The 16,653-nt window shown below is 38.5% G+C and overlaps 1 protein-coding gene across 2 annotated transcripts in view; it reads left to right on the forward strand.

Moving 5' to 3' along the window:
• The window catches only part of LRP6 (LDL receptor related protein 6), a 122,026-nt gene extending 105,373 nt beyond the window's left edge, over window positions 1-16,653 (forward strand). For both annotated transcript variants that reach the window (XM_085543625.1, XM_015870801.3), the window contains 7 exons: window positions 574-699; window positions 2,089-2,325; window positions 3,734-3,844; window positions 5,368-5,598; window positions 6,741-6,877; window positions 8,539-8,636; window positions 10,641-16,653. In XM_085543625.1, the coding sequence (XP_085399751.1) occupies window positions 574-699; window positions 2,089-2,325; window positions 3,734-3,844; window positions 5,368-5,598; window positions 6,741-6,877; window positions 8,539-8,636; window positions 10,641-10,932 (1,232 nt within the window). In that variant the 3' untranslated portion in view covers window positions 10,933-16,653. The remainder of the gene's footprint in view (window positions 1-573; window positions 700-2,088; window positions 2,326-3,733; window positions 3,845-5,367; window positions 5,599-6,740; window positions 6,878-8,538; window positions 8,637-10,640) is intronic.

Here is a 16,653-nt window from a genome sequence, read left to right on the forward strand (position 1 = left end):
ATGGAACCCAAGGCACCTTTTTATTACTAGTGTTGCTCTTTTTGATGAAGAACTTGTTCTACCTCACACAAGAACAAATGGTTTGAGTATTGTTTACTAGTGTAAAAGGCCATATGGTGTGATTCTCAGTGTTTTAGATCACAAATAATTATTTGTGTAAAGGAAAATAATACAATGAATCACAGCTTTTTCGGAGTTGATTTTTAAAATGCCCTCCATATTGAGAAGGGAGTAATAAGGAGAGTCCTGTGAGACCACTGGAATCATAGAATCATAGAATCACCAAGATTGGAAAAGACTTAAAAGATCATCCAGTCCAACCGTACACCCACTGCCAATAGCTCCCACTAAAGGGAAGGTTTGAAAGGAGGTGGGGATTTCTTGTCACTGGACTTAGCAAATTATTAGAAAGTAAATCTGAATTGGCTTTTTTGAGGTTCCAACAATTACTGCAGTGTACCTGAAATAGGGGAAATTGAAAAGGAGCAGGAGAATCAACACTATCTCATGTACTTATCCTTGCAAGTGTGATTGCAGTTGTACTCCCTATTTGTCTTATTCTTACAATCGTAGGACAACACCCTTGTTCTCAAGATAATGGTGGTTGCTCACACATTTGCATTGTGAAGGGCGATGGCACCACACGCTGCTCTTGTCCAGTCCACCTTGTTTTGCTGCAGGATGAGCTGTCCTGTGGAGGTAAGTCCTTCCTATGCTCTGGGTTGCTGAGCTTGCAGCTTATGGGTGGGGAGCTTTAGGGTCAGCTTCTGAGCAGAAAGATTATGACAGTGTACCAGGTGTTGTAACATGTTTTTACATGTTTACATCTTTGCTTCAGTCCAGTGAGCTAAATCTGCACATTTTGAGGAGTAAAAGAATAGGATAATTTCATTAGCTGACTGTAGAATAAAGGTTTCTGTTCACACTTTCTACTTAAGTCAGTTGATTTATTTCAGTTTGATTTTTTTTAATGTATGATTTTTCTTATTACTTTTTGTATCACTCTGCATGTTCTAGTTTATCAGCTAACAGTAGGCTCCCACATTCTGCCATATTCCACTCAATCTATTGTCTGTGCCATTTAATTCTTCCCTTCTTTCCTCCTGAAACTCACCCTCTGTGTGGCTCTCTGAACTGCAGCTTCAGAAGGGCACGTTGCCTCCTCCATGGTGACATGATCACAGTAGCTTATGCACTGGTGCCTCCAAGGTTGTGGTTGAAATGGGGGAGAGGAAAGGCACTTCGGTGCTTCAGTCCCTTTGTGCCAACATACTGAATGGGTTTATTATGCAATCTTTTTGGCATCAAGGCAATGTGTGGCTTCACAATGGAACAACAGCTAACATAATCCAGATATTTTCTCAAGTTAAATAAAAGAGCAAGTTTAATGCCAGGCCAAAAAGGAAAGAGGAAGAAAGGGGGAATTAAAATTAAAAAAAAGGGTGGAGGGGAGGAATACATGCTTACTTACTGCTTGAGATTAACAGTTACAGTAGTGAATGTTAAATAACAGCTAACAGCTGTGTTGAGATAGTGAGACAACTAGATGGAGCAGTTTTTTGTCATTTTAGAAGAATTTTGACTCAACAGAACTGTCGAGGGCACATAACTAGACACTGAGTCACAGCACATCCATCTGCAGCACATTACATCCTCTTAGTGTTTTCTATACAATGACTGTTGAGCATTAAGAAAGTGAACAATCAACTGTGTATGCAGTGGTGCTGCAGGAAAGGGCAAGTAAAGGAAAAGTATGTAGACTTAAAAAAAGACTTTCGAAGATCTATGCAGAAGGATCTAAGAGGCTGAAGTGGGAAGAAAAGAACTGTGTTTTGAGTGTTTGTGTTTCTCTGTTCCTCTTCTTTGTCTGATGAGACTCCATTGACATGAACTTGCATCTGTCGCGTGAGGCTCGAGACCAGTTCAAATGATTTTAGAGGCAGAGGGGGTAGAAATTACCTTGTGATGCTGCGTGTTTACCAGCTTCTTGATGTCAAAGCAGCTGAGTTATTCTTGTCCTTAACTGTTGTGATCTGCTGATTGTTCACCCGAATTTTTACTTTTTGTTTGTTTGCTTGATTTTTAAAGAACCTCCAACATGCTCCCCTCAGCAATTCACCTGTTTCACAGGTGAGATTGACTGCATCCCGGTGGCCTGGCGCTGCGATGGTTTCACTGAATGTGAAGACCACAGCGATGAAAAAAACTGCCCAGTGTGCTCAGACACTCAGTTTCAGTGTGAAAGCGGACAGTGCATAGACAGTGCCCTCCGGTGCAATGGAGAAGCAAATTGCCAGGACAACTCAGATGAGAAGAACTGTGAAGGTACAGAGGATCTTTCAAAGTACAATAGAAACAAAGCTGTACAGAGGATGCTATGAAAGATACCGAAGTTATTGTGGAATGCAGAATTCTAAAGGATTTGAATTTCTGCTGTTATGTCACAGGTTTATTGAGTGGAAAATTATTTCACAGCTCCATTCCTCTGTTTTTCTACCTGCTCATGTCCTGCACAGTGGCTTAAGCTCTGTTTGTGAAAAGTACTCTTAAAAAATGGTATGTCTCAAGCTCTGAAACCTGGTAGCTTTGGAGTAAACGTCTTTCTGTAAGTGGGAGTGAGAGACAGATGCGATTCCTGGAGATGTCCTCTTACTATAGAGTACAGTAAAAGAGAGCAGTTAATCTATATGCTAAGTGCTATTACCAACACAGTGAGAATTAGGGATTTTTTTGTTGCCATTTTGGAAGGGGAGGTTTTGCTGAAGGAGTCTGAACTACCCTAGTACTATACCAAATGATCCATTAGATTACTTGACCTTCTTATCCTCTCTGCACAAGTAGTGAGGAATTGTTGGGACAACTTGTAAGCTTGAAAGGGTGCCTCTTCCATATATTCTTTCAGTAAAGTTTCTTTGAAGAGGCTGTCTAAGAGTCTTTGAATCAAGGCTGAATTTCTTTCCAAAAGATATGCTCCAGCTCAAACGAAAATATACAAGCAGATTCCTCTGTGATGAAGGATGATTTTTAGCCAGATGCTTGCTGACATCTGAAAATGCTTTGTGCAGGTTAGTTTCCCAGTTACCATCCAGTGACTAGAGATATTGGAACAGAGGCTGTTTATCATCCTAAAAATGTCCCTGTTATTCAGTGTGTTCAGGTTGAGTGCAGATCAGAGAAGCCTGTAGTTTTGCTTCTTAATTGAGCTGAAATCAGAAAGAATTTAAAATTTATGTGAAACAGTGGGCAAAACTGTGTGTAAACAGCAGCAGCCAGTACCTTGCCTGAAGCACCTTTTTTCCCAGAGAAGTAGTTTATTTTTTGAGTGTAATGGCAAAGATCCAGATTTGTCTTCTGTCTTTCATTTCAGTTTTAAAACATAATGTCAAGTGAAATGTATTGTCATATGATCAAGGAGTCTTCTATTTTACAAGATGTGCACAAGGGCATTGAGAAACCGCATTTATCTTTCTTAAACAGTTTTAACATTGTGGTTTGGCAGATTTATTTTTAATAACTTAATTATTCTTGCTTGTGTTATAGTATATGTTTAGAGTTGGGGATTCTGAAAGCAGTTTTGCCACCATCATGTCCTATGATAAGTACCTGTGTCCTCAGTGGCCTTCTGTATCTGATATTCCTGATTGTATGCCTTAGTATCTACTTTCCTTAATCACTTTAAAGAGTAGAAGCCTTTGATACTGACTCTTGGTTTGTGGGGTGGTTTTCTTCCCAGTGCTTTGTTTAACCAATCAGTTCCGGTGTGCCAGCGGGCAGTGCATTGGTAAAAGCAAGAAATGTGATCACAACCTGGACTGTAGTGACAGCTCAGATGAGCAAGGATGCTGTAAGTACAAAACCCAAGACTTGATTATCTGAATTTTTCTCTTACCTTCTCAAGGAGTTAATTTTAATCTGAACTGTACCCTGAACAGATGTTGTTATACAATTAATAACTAGGTGCTGTAGGACAGGAATCAGATGTAACTTGTATTTTGAATTAGTCCTCTCTGAGGCAGAACAGACTGATTAAATTTTCCACATACCTCTCTAAAGTTATAAAATAAATCAGAGGCTTCTTTTACTAATAATATGTTTGTATGCTTTTTCTATCTATCTGATAAAAAGATTTTCTATCTTTTTCTATCAGTGTGAGGCTCTTATATAAAACTGTTTTGCTTCATGGTTTTCCCATACAAAGATTAATACCAGGTGCTTTTAAAATCAGATCAGCACTCTGCTTACAGAATAAGCCTTCTAACATTTCCTTTTCATCTTGAATAAAAATGTAATTTTCCTACCTTGAAATCTCCAGCATTCTGCAAGTAAAATGCTGCCTTTAAAATTCCAACTTGAAAGTTCATTTTCATTGTTGGTGTTTTGAAAGAAATTGTAAATAGGTGACATCTTTTCTTGTGTTGGAGGTCTGAATATCACAGGTGACATGTGACTTGAAAATGCAAAGACTTGATCTTAAGTAGTAATAAGAGATGTGCTATCATGTTAGAAAGTTATTAGCAACTTTATCGCAGACATATGTCATTATTTTTTTCATTTATTAAGCATAGGCAGGGATTTGTCATTTATTTCCTTAAGCGTCATTGGTTAGAACTGGTATTGTAGGGAAAGCTGATCATTTTAGCTGTTGAAAAATTACTTTGGATACAGATTGGATACAGATTTGGATACAGAATGGCACTTCTAAAGTGGATGTGAAGATGTATCTGGTACCTTTAGTTTGGGACAGATGTAGAGTGGGTTAGGTAATTTAATAAATAGCAGCAAAGCCAAAATTTATTACTGATGCGTCATCTCTACTGTTCAGCATAACTGAATGTTACGCAGTTCAGAACAGAGTGCGCCAGTCTGTTAAGCAGACTGATAACCCAGGTATTGTGTGACAAAGTATAGCACAAGTAGTGGTCACTGTTGTTAGCGGTAGCACAGTGCAATCTGAAGTCCTGGCTGCAGGTCTTGTTCACCTAGCTCAAATGGTAGCCCTGTCTTTCAGCTGGTAGCAAGCTCAGGACCTGGTTCACAAGCATGCCTGCATATGGGTGTATTTATTCACCTCCCGGCATCTTATTCTAAAACCTCTGCACACTCGGAACTGTTCGCATGCACAGGTGGCCCTATTGGCTTCCAAGTGTCTTTAAACAGACCTGTTCATGTGCATGTTTGTTCCTAAAGTAAATTCATTTGAAAGCTGATATCTGCTTATGGAAGTGGAGGCTGTTCAATGATATCATGAAGACTGATGTTGATATATGAAGCTGTTTCATTAGCTTCTACTGAAGAGTGAAAAGAGGTTGTGGTTATAGAGTTTGATTCCATAAGTCACTACAGTATAATTTTACTTTTCCCTTCTAGACACGACAGAGGAGCCTGCACCACAGCCCAACAACACAATAGGCTCCATCATTGGTGTAATCCTCACACTTTTTGTGGTTGGAGCAATGTATTTCATCTGCCAGAGGGTGCTGTGCCCACGCATGAAGGGAGATGGAGAGACAATGACCAATGATTATGTGGTACATGGACCAGCCTCTGTACCTCTTGGTTATGTGCCTCACCCAAGCTCTTTGTCAGGGTCTCTTCCTGGTGAGTCAACAACATGTTCCTTGTTTTGCTCTTTGGCCTCACATAGTTACAGCTAAGGATACTGTGCTTGTATGCGCAGGAGACATCGATTCCAGAAGCAAAATTCTTCATTCCAAGCTACTGAGAGACAGAGCAGTTGAGGATTGTTGCTGTCTATTGTAATAAATTTCTATTTTTTTCATGCCACCCACAAGCATTCAGATTCTTAGCAGAACCATAAGTTCAAATAAATATACATACCATGGGAGTTCTCTTTTTTGCTGCAGAAGAAGCCTCCTGTTATGGAATTGTAGCAGTGACAAGGTGTCATTACAAATCATGGTAAAGTTACATGGAGGTATATTCATAATACTTTGTTTGAAGATGGTATAATTATTAGATTTGTAGACCAGGTCCTTATACTTGTGAAAACTTCTTGTAAAGTCAGAAATGACCAGTAATAACCGGCTTCAATTTATTTCATTATTTGTTAATGAAGTTTCTGATACCAGTTCACATGCATGATGCTACTGCTGATTAAAAAACAAGATTTGGCCACAACATTGCACTTCATATGTATACATTTCTTTTGTATGTATTGATTAAGCATGAACTGTAAGTTGTGGCTCTGGATCCAGCAGGTTGCAGTTATGACATACGTCACAGTTGCATGCCTGTTTGTTTCCCAGTTGGATGCTATTCCAGCATGATTCAGTTCAGCAGCAAAATCTTACTTACCTGTGTAGAAATACAAGAACAAACCCTCTCTTCTCCTGTACGAATTTCAGTTGTCCAGTTGTCATTGTCGGAATCAGTTTCGTGTTTTATTCCAAGACATAGAAATAATGCCTGCCCTCTCAAATCTTTTACAGCTGTTCAAGTGAAAGGAATTTGGTTCTCTTCATGCAGCTTTAGTGCAGCTGAGTGCCAGATCCTGCAGTTCAGTAGTTGATACACAAAACCAACATGCTTATCCCCTGACAGTTTTCATTCTGTTTCTCAATTGAAGAACACCAAATTTGCTCTTAATACTGAAAAGATTAGTTTTGCTTTTAGGAGTTGCACTGATACCGCTGTTATCCTCCCAGTTATTTTTCTTTAATCTTTATTTTCTTTATTTGCTTTGAATAATTGAATATTGACAAACGTTTGTTCTTCTTTAGGGATGTCTCGAGGAAAATCTGTGATCAGCTCCCTCAGCATTATGGGAGGGAGCAGTGGGCCACCCTATGACAGGGCCCATGTCACTGGAGCATCTTCCAGTAGTTCTTCAAGTACTAAAGGCACTTACTTTCCTCCAGTAAGTTATTCTGCTGTTTATAGACTTTTACTAGCTTTCAGAGAGGTTTCTGGAGATAACTTGTTGGCAGAATCATGTTTTGTTTTACCTTTCTAGACTAAAAGATTTGTTTGAATATGGATTAGGTGATTTTGGGAGGAAAGAGAAGGGAGAAGATGTTGTCTCTTTCTAAAACAATATAGGAGTTTTATACTATTTTTTAAAGTTTAGTGGAGATTTACTGCCAGAAAAAGAAACAGTGTTGGACTGAATGTCAGAAGAGATGAAAAAACTGGAGTAAATGCTGATCAGCTCTGGCAGAGTGATCTCCATTACACTTTGCCAAGTGCTTCTGGAGAAAACACCACAGTTGGAGTCTCTACACACTCTTGAATTAATTAAAATGAAGTTTTCTCTCACGTTCCAAAGAAAACAAGTGTCTTTCAACTCCATAACATTCCTATAGACACAGAACAGAAAAGTACTGTATTAGATGCTATATGAAAGTTGTTACCAGCTTTAGAGATTTCTCTATCTACTCTATTTTAACATCTGGTGGTTGTTTTAGCAATTTTATATGAAGCCCACAAGCCACTACTGTATGTTAGAGTTACATACTTGGTCAGTGGAGATTGAGATCTTCAACTGTATGTTATGCAGTTCTGAAAATCAATTAATCTTTTTATATTTTGAAATTAACCAAAATTCTGTTTATGCATTGTAACAAATGCTTCCTTTGGTCAGCGAATTACGAATATTCTAAAACAGCGTAGTACTTAAGGCCTACAAGCAAGCAGGGGTAGACATCTTATGGTGTGCCTAGTGCAGTGGTATCACTAGTAACTGTGTAGTATGGAACAGCTAGCTTAAACTTTCCTTTTTAGCTCTGGGTATGCTGAAATATGCAGCAGTCAACAGCAGACAGCATTTTCGAGAATAGCTTAGTATCTTCTATGGGAATGATAACAAGCAGGATTTCCAGGATCTATTAGAGAACTGGAGAATAAGCAAAGGGAAAATACTCTTTGTTGGGAGGGACTGTGCATACAGTTCTTCAACTGAGACTACTAAAAAGAAAGTTTGTAACACTGATGTTTTCTTGATTCACATTTTGTCTTGGTTTTGGCTGGGACAGAATTGTTTTCTTTGGAGTGTCTTGTATGATGTAGTGTTGGTTCTAGGAGAAAAACAACATAGCACTCCGGTGTTCATAGCTGCTGCTAAACAGTGTTTTATAGAGCCAAGGCCATTTGCTGTGAAGAGTCCAAGATGCTGGGAGGGAACAGAATTAGGGCAGCTGACCTAAACTGGCCAAAGGGATATTCCATACCATATGACATCATGCAGAAGAAGTTTTGAAGGGAGTGGGAGTTCATCACTCACTCTCTGCTAGGGGGGCTGGCTGGGCACTGGTCAGTGGGTGGAGAGCAATTACTTATGCATCACTTGTTATGTACATTTATAAATATAGTCATAACTATTATTGTTTTCCTTTTCTCTATCTTCGTAAATAGTTTTATCTCAACCCACAAGTTCTACTTTGTTTTTTGGATTCTCTCCCTCATCCCACTGGGAAGGATGGGGAGTGAGGGACCAAATGTGTAGCACTGAGCCATCAACCAGGTTAAATCACAACAGCAGTCATATCTTAATTGCAAGTTTTCTTCTTAATTTTTCTTTAGATTTTGAACCCACCACCATCACCAGCTACTGAACGTTCACATTATACAATGGAATTCGGTTATTCTTCAAACAGCCCATCCACTCATAGATCTTACAGGTAATTATTATTACAATAGCGTCCGTCAGGATCAAAGTAGTTAGTGTAGAAATGTAGAATAAAGACAGACCCCGCTCCATAAGAATTGTAATCAAAGGCCTTAATGCTGCAAGTGCTAAAACAGATGCTTAAATTGTTTCACGTGTATCATGTCACTGCAGCATGTGTAGCATCACTTGAGGTTAATCATACAGTGAGTGGGTTAGTGATACATCTCTTGAGTGTATTTGCTTTAGGGGGAATAACAACGCTAATTCTTGTACCATATTAGTTAAAGGCTGACTTGGTATCATGATAACTTAGAGCCAAAAATATGTATGCTGGAATGAACCCTGCTATAAATAATAACCCTGTTATAAATAATTTATTATGTAATTGTAGAAAAAATGATAGTCAAACACACGTAGGAGGAAAGCTGGCAATATAAAGACTTGTATTTCACAAGTAAGATTTTATTAAAGGCCTAGATAAAGCACAGGAATAGATCAAATTAGATTTTAGTATTAATATCTGAATGAGGTTGCTGACCACTTGCTTATTTTCTCTAATATTTGAAACATGAAATCTTTATCTTGATTTTTTGAACACATCATTCTCGTCTCCCCTTAGAGTTCATTATCATTTAATAACTAATTACAAAAAAAAAAAAAAAAAAAAGAGGAAGAGACCCACTACCCAAGAGTGTAAAGATTCCCCTCTCAAATCACTAGTAGATCTAGTGGATGAGAATTGAGACTGTATTTGTCTCCTGAAAGAAATGCCTCCCTAGCACAGAGCCTTTGGGGTTTTTGTATAATGAGGTCTCTGGGGTTGAAGAGACATCTCTTCTCCATTGTCAGAAAATATGACCACTGTTGTGCAGAAGGCTTATATGTCTATAATGGTCCCTTGCAGACATATGAAAAATCCTTTAAAATGATTTGTAATTTAATAACGACATAAATCCATGATCACTGGTCAGCTGGTGTGATATTTTGTATTTAAATCGTATAGAGATATAGTGTAGACTTGAATGTTATCAGAGTGCTTCCCAAAAGTTTTGCCACTTCTGATCTTTCCTAACAGTGTGAGAGGAACTGCATCCTCACCTGTTACCAGCTATGGATTTTGGTGCTGGCAATTGTAGTTACCAATCACCTTCCTTTCTACTTTTTCTTTTATATAATCATAGAGTGACTTAGGTTGGAAGAAAACTTAAAGCCCATTTAGTTCAATGGGCAGGATTGCCACCACTCAGTCATGTTGTCCAGAGCCCTACCAACCTGACCTTGTCCAGTGATGAGACATCCACATCATCTCTGGACAACCTGTTCCTGGGTCTCATCATCCCATGAGTGTAGAATTTCCTCCTAATTTCCCCTTTTTTAGATACAACCATTTCCCGTTGTCCTGTCAGACCTTGTAAAATCTCAGACTCCATCTTGCTTATGAGCTCCTTTTTAAATACTGAAAGGCTGAAATGAGGTCTACCCAAGAAACACAACACAGGTTTCCTTAAATGATTTTGGGTTCATTTTTAAAAACGTTTGATAGTGTTAGTGTTTCTCCTGGTGATTTTCCTGAGTGCTAAAAAGGTGCCAGTTGATTTTTGGTCTCTCTCTCGACTTAGAAGTTAGTTCAAGTTGGGAATTATTCTATTTTTCAATACTAGGATGTCTTCTCTAAGTTTGCAACACAGTTTTTTCCCACAGTGCCCTTCTTAGCAGCAATGTTTTCTACCTCAGCTTAGGAAACCTATTGCCTGTAGGTGATTACTAAGCGGTATTTTGTTCACTGATTACTGTAATTTGACTGATGCTATGCAAAGGTGGGCTTTCTCCAGGTGAGTTAACAAGTCCACTGTGCCAGAGAGGTGTGTGATACTGTGGATCTGCGGCAGGGAGGTTGACCCCTGCCTCTTTCCACCCTGACTTACTCGCCTCCCTCTTGTTCAGGGATGCATCACCCAAAATGTTTAGTCTTTCTATATTTTGACACTTTTCACAAAAAATCTCCCTCCTGCAGCTACAGGCCTTACAGCTACCGCCACTTTGCACCTCCCACAACACCCTGTAGCACGGACGTCTGTGACAGTGACTATGCCCCAAGCCGAAGGGTCACGGCCACAATGGCCAAGGGCTACACCAGTGACTTGAACTATGACTCAGAGCCCGTCCCGCCGCCTCCGACCCCACGCAGCCAATACCTGTCAGCGGAGGAGAACTACGAGAGCTGCCCCCCTTCCCCATACACAGAGCGGAGTTACTCTCACCACCTCTACCCACCGCCGCCATCCCCCTGCACAGACTCCTCATGAGGGGCAGCCCCCCCTCCGTTATCTGCCTCTGCCGTGGAAGTGTAAATACAAAGTGTTCTACCAGGGAGGGGGGAGTTCTTGGCAAGGGATGAGGTAGGACAGTGTACAGTTAAATGTTATTAAGTTGGGTGGAGGAATACTGGACATATTTGTACAGAAGAAAAAAAAGGATATTTATATATTTTCTTAAACAGCAACTGCTGCTTGTGCCATAAGAAAAAAAATTTTGTATAAAAGAACCCAGACATTTGTACAAAAAGTTTTTTATTTTTGCAAATTGAACTCAAAAACTTGCCTTAATCCAGTGAAGTGACTGAGCACATAGAGAAATGGAAGGACCAGGTATGTGTCACTTGTCCAGCGAGGTGAGATGTGGGGTTTGTCAATACCAAAAATGTTTAAACTAATTAATAATAAAGAAGTCTGTCTCAGAGCAGCATACCATAGATACTTGGAAGTAGCCAAATAACCTCTATATTAGCTACAGAGGGCCAGCAACTAAGCTAAACTTGAAAACGCAGTCAGGACAGACAATAACCTTATACAAAGGGCTTTGTTTTCTACAGGAATACAGCAATCGTAGCAGTGAATCCAGAAGAATAATCACACACTTTTTTAATAGAGCAACACCTTTGTTTTTCTTCAGTGCATATACCAAACTTGATTATTTTGAGCTCTCTCCTTGCTTCTGGAATTTCAATGGTTTTTGTTAGGTATATTTTAAAGATTGGTTTGTTAATACTGTTTAGCCTTTTACATCTCTTCTATATCCTTTCTACCCTCCCATGTCACTTTAAATCATATTATCCTTATTTAAAGTACTGCTAGAACTGGGCTGCTGTAAATTTCCCCTCCCCTTTCCCCCCCATTAGCCTTGTCGTGCAATGAGTGTCATGCTATACATCATTAATTTTGCCAACATGACTATTCTGTTTTGCACCAGGTCAGTGTGATTTTCACATGATTGACAAGGGTAATATGCACATACCTGAATGATTTTTAGTCCCTGAAAAAAAGAAAAACTTATTTTGACCTAGTGCCCACAAAATGTCAAATATTTTTTTACCACATATAATAGAGACAGTGTATTTATAAACTATAAATTTAACCATGGATTGTTAGTTTTACTGTAAATGAATAATATATCCTTGCAGTACATTCATTGTATATTGATACCACAGTACGCAAATCAGATATATATAATATATATATATTATTTTTTCCTAGTAAGGAAGCATTTAAATTTCAGTGGAGCAACTATTCATAAGAAATAAATGTTTTGATCATTGGAAGGAGTTCCTTTGCTGTATCAACTGCTCATGATTTGTGTTAGGCAAAGCCAATTTTCTCAGTATGATTTTGACATACCTCCTCTTTTGTGTGGTGTGAGTTTAATGCTTTAGTATTAACCGCTGTGAGTATCAAATTAAGATATTCTTAACCAAACAATTTTTTATTCACATCTCTATTTTTGTATATTATCTTATTTAGCCCCTTCTCCCTTTAGCCTCACCATGGTGATTTTGAAAGGGATAGTATATAATCAAGTGAAAGCATTGTTTGTGTAGGTTGAGGGACAACCTAGGATGTTATGATTTCCTCTCTTACTCTAGTGCAGTGTTCTGAATTTGCTTTGACTGTAGCAGAGCTCACAGTATACCTGATTCTAGACGGCATTATGCATTTGCACCTTCTGTTGATGTTAAATCTGTGTTGAAGGTGCTGATGCCTTCAAAGGTTGGACCTCCAATTCTTTTCTCTCAAAACAAAGGCTTCCACCTTCTGAGTCTTTTGGGCTTAGTATGGATGGAATAACCACTCAGAGGTCCTATTTGGTTTGTATTGTTCTCTGCTGTCTGTTTCCCATCCAGTTTCAGCTAAGCAAAATAATCTAAAAATGTGGCATAGGCTTTGATTCATACTGTTGACACAATTAGTGACAAATAATTCTGCCACTCGTCTTGGGTACTGGAGCTTTGTTTCATTTCAGCTCTGAGAAAAACCATGCCTTTTGGAATCCCGGCTGTAACAAAGAATTTTTCTCACAGTAAGAGATACCTGAGAAAACATTAAATAACCTGGATGGACCCCAGGCTACTACAATTGATCTCTGGATCTGGTGCGCTGAGAGTTTGCTCAGCTTCGTTCTAGGTATCTGGAAATTGTGACAGCTGTTCTTTAGGCTCTTCCTTGTTGTTGAAGAAGCTTGTTTGTGTTTTCCAGCAGGACTGATGTGGAAGGTATTGTAAACTATAAGGGAACTCAAAGACATTTATATGAAGGGGGGGAGGGCAGGTGTGCTGGGGTGGATGTTGAGGCTGGCATGCCAATGAGAATAGAACCTTCTCTGTTGTTTACATTTTGTCATGTGCAGCATTCCATGTGAGGTTCACATGTGGAAACTTGCACTGATGAACTCAGAAGAATATTGCATTGTTATATCTCAGTCCAAGTGCTTGTACTGTGATGGCAATGGTCTCTTCTTGCAAAATACCCTTTTCAGCATGCCGATTTCTGTTTGAAAATCTCCTAAGGTAGTTAAGCTTAAGGAATGGTATCCTCTTCCTGGTGCAGTTGCACTGCTTTGTTGAAGTTACTTTTTGAGGGAATTTCCTGGCAGTAAATTCATAAATACGTTAATTATAATGAAAGTTCTCTTCATGGGAACTGCGCTGCCTGAGTTCTGTGCTGGTTTTCATCCATATGTACTTCAGCTGAAATCAGCGGGGTGATTGTGTAATTTAGTTTGGAATTTGATCGAGTCTACGTCTCACTTTATACATCAGATATTTTGGGCGAACTGTCTATGGATGTGAAGAACAGGGAAGTGGACAGACTATGTTTTTTCCACTGAAGATGACCAGCATAGGGAGCAGACTTGCTTGACTAGATTATCCAAAGAATTTATGTATTGAGAAACCATGATCTGCCTTTGCATGTATGTGTATTTTCCCAGTAGATCTAGAGTAAAATTTAGAATGAATTGATGAGCTGTGGAAATCCTCTTGGCTAGCTGTCCAAATTACAAAAGCATTGCTGCAGCTTATATATGCACCTGACTTAATCACTGTGCACAAACCATAGACTGCTTGAATATTGGAACCAACAGACCTCGCCATTCCTTTCTGCCAATGAGCCAGTCATGACTGATAGTCTCTCAATCATGATCATGCTTTCTTCTGCTTCTCAAATTGACCGAGGTGTTAGGACTATAGGTAATGCACACGTCAGTTTAGGATATAGCTGGGTAGATATGTGGCATTAACATCAAAGTGGTCGCACTGATATAAATGAAAAATATTCATGGTCCTTAAGCTATGTACAAATATCCTCATTTTACAATATGAAATGCATATAAATAGGAGTATTTAACACAACTGTATTAAATGTGTAGTTTTTCCTCTGGACACCTGGAAAGTATTCGTAGCTGAGGTGTCTGGGCATGGAGATGTCTGGCATGCTAAAACAGGAAAGGAACAGTCCTTTCTGGTTTAAAAATAATAGTAACAGTAATAAAGATCATTACAGTGTAAACCTTGATGAAAACTAACCTGTGCATGATCAGCAGGAGTTATACGTATTTGAATGGCAATATAAGTGAGATCTAATATTGCCTTTTAAAATGATGCCTGCCATCTGATGCTGTGTGTCATCCTAAGGAAGACTCATCATTTTTCCACTGGTTTCAGATACCAAGATATTTATTTGAAAAGAACTTAAATAGAACATGCAAATAACATGAAATAAAGAATGTTTTCTTTGCATTCATACAACTCATGTTTACATTACAGTAATGCAAAACATGCAAATGAGCCAGTTTATAATCAAAGGATTCATTTTGCTGTGAGTTGTAACTTTCAGTATTGCAAATTCCAAATTACTACTATAACATTAACCCATGAACATGTGCAAGTGTATATATATTTATATATATGCAGGTACACATGTATTTGACAATGTGAGTTTAGCCAAAGCTGATAATTTTCTCATATATACATACATATCCACACACCCACATTGGCACATTTGGCCTTGTTGCCTTTGGGAGTGCTAATGCTGGGTACTGTCTTGCTGTCTCTTGTAAGGCAGACTTCTTTTGTCTAGCTTACAGGATAGACAGCAGACTGTTTGCTACTTAAACCTGAATAATTAGTGCTCTGTCGTGCAAGGCAGGAGAAGAATCACTTTTTTGATGCTGTTGCGATAATTCTGGCGTCCATTTTGCAGATGAGCAAAGAGTGTTCTAAGTATATAAAAACTAATCTGTTGTAATAACTATGAAGAAAAATTCACCCAAACTGCTTGACGTGACAGGCAACACTACCCACTGCAAGTGAAGGAACATGCACAAAGTCCATTTGTTGCGTTAATGGATTTTGTTGGTGTTCTGGTCTCTAGTTTGTGCATTGCTTCTCTATTTGTTATGTATGAGACTCTGGAAGTTGATTTGTGAGTCTTAAAAACTGATTCATTCATTCTACTTTAAACCAGCTAAGTCTGTCTTAAGATAAAGAAAAGGCCACTTTCTTGAATATTGAGTATTTCCATTCTTTACTGCTTCGGAAATCTCCTTGAATTGATTACCATCATTCTAGAGGGAAATGCTTCAACTACAGAACTCCCTGGTCGTGCGTGGTGCTGAACCAAATGACTTATTATTTACACAACAATAAATAGCTGGCTCACTGGGTGCACAAATAATTTCAGCATTGTTTTTGAGAAACAGCTTCCTTAGCTTTTACTTATTTAAGCTGCCTTGTGATAGGGTTACTGCTTGCAAATTAACCTTTAATGTAGTTGGCAGGTGACAAATGCACCTTGAAAGTAAGTCAGGAATGACCTAACAGCTTGAAAATGGCTACGAAACGGAATCATAACATCATAGGGGCTGTAAGGGAGATCATGTAGTCCAACCCAAACATTTCATTTACTCAAAACCATTAAATTTATTTCTGAAGGAAGTAAAATGAAAAGCCATAGTGATCCGAATGAGCAATTTTCTTTCATTTTTAAAAGGCAGGTCAGTGGTTGATAATAACCTGGTATTTATAGGGACTGGGCAGTCTGCTCCAAAACGGTGCAAAGTGGAGTAAGAAAACTGTCCGTATTAGAAATGTCTTTATAGCATGCAGGATTATGACGATGAAACCATTGGAGAGCAGTCATGTTCCCCACTTCTCAATGAATAAGGAGCATCTTTGAAGTCCCGATTAAAATGTCTGTAGCCTTAAGCCAGGCAGTTGAAAGTCAGCCAGGGAAAATGAAAGTGTCTTTTGTAAAGGGGATACCACCAGACTTAAGCTGAACTAGCCTTGTTTGCAAATGAAGGATCTGGTGCTGCTTTCAGACTTTTAATCTTGTTTTTGTTTTGTTTGTTCTTCTTTTCTTTTTTTCTTTCTTTCTGTAAGCTTTAATGGCTGTTTGTCATTGTCTTAAAGCCAGCTGGTGTCTCTTGTTCATCAACTTTGGTAAGATGGTGCTTTGCAAGGATGTATTTATATTATAATGACCAACATTTGGTCAACCCTATTCACTCATTCACTAACTTTTTTTTTTCCTTTTTTTTTTTTTTGTTTGTTTGTTTGTTTGTAAAATAAAGTGCTTTACTTATGAGGTGTATATAAACCTTGTACAAAAATCCTTTCCAATAATTACTATAAACTGAGTTGTAACAAATGAAATGTTGATTTTTATAATAAAACTAAGAGTGAAAAAAAAAAA

Source organism: Coturnix japonica, chromosome 1 (assembly GCF_054131305.1).
Source record: "Coturnix japonica strain WE chromosome 1, WE-NBRP24, whole genome shotgun sequence".
Taxonomy (NCBI): Eukaryota; Metazoa; Chordata; class Aves; order Galliformes; family Phasianidae; genus Coturnix; species Coturnix japonica.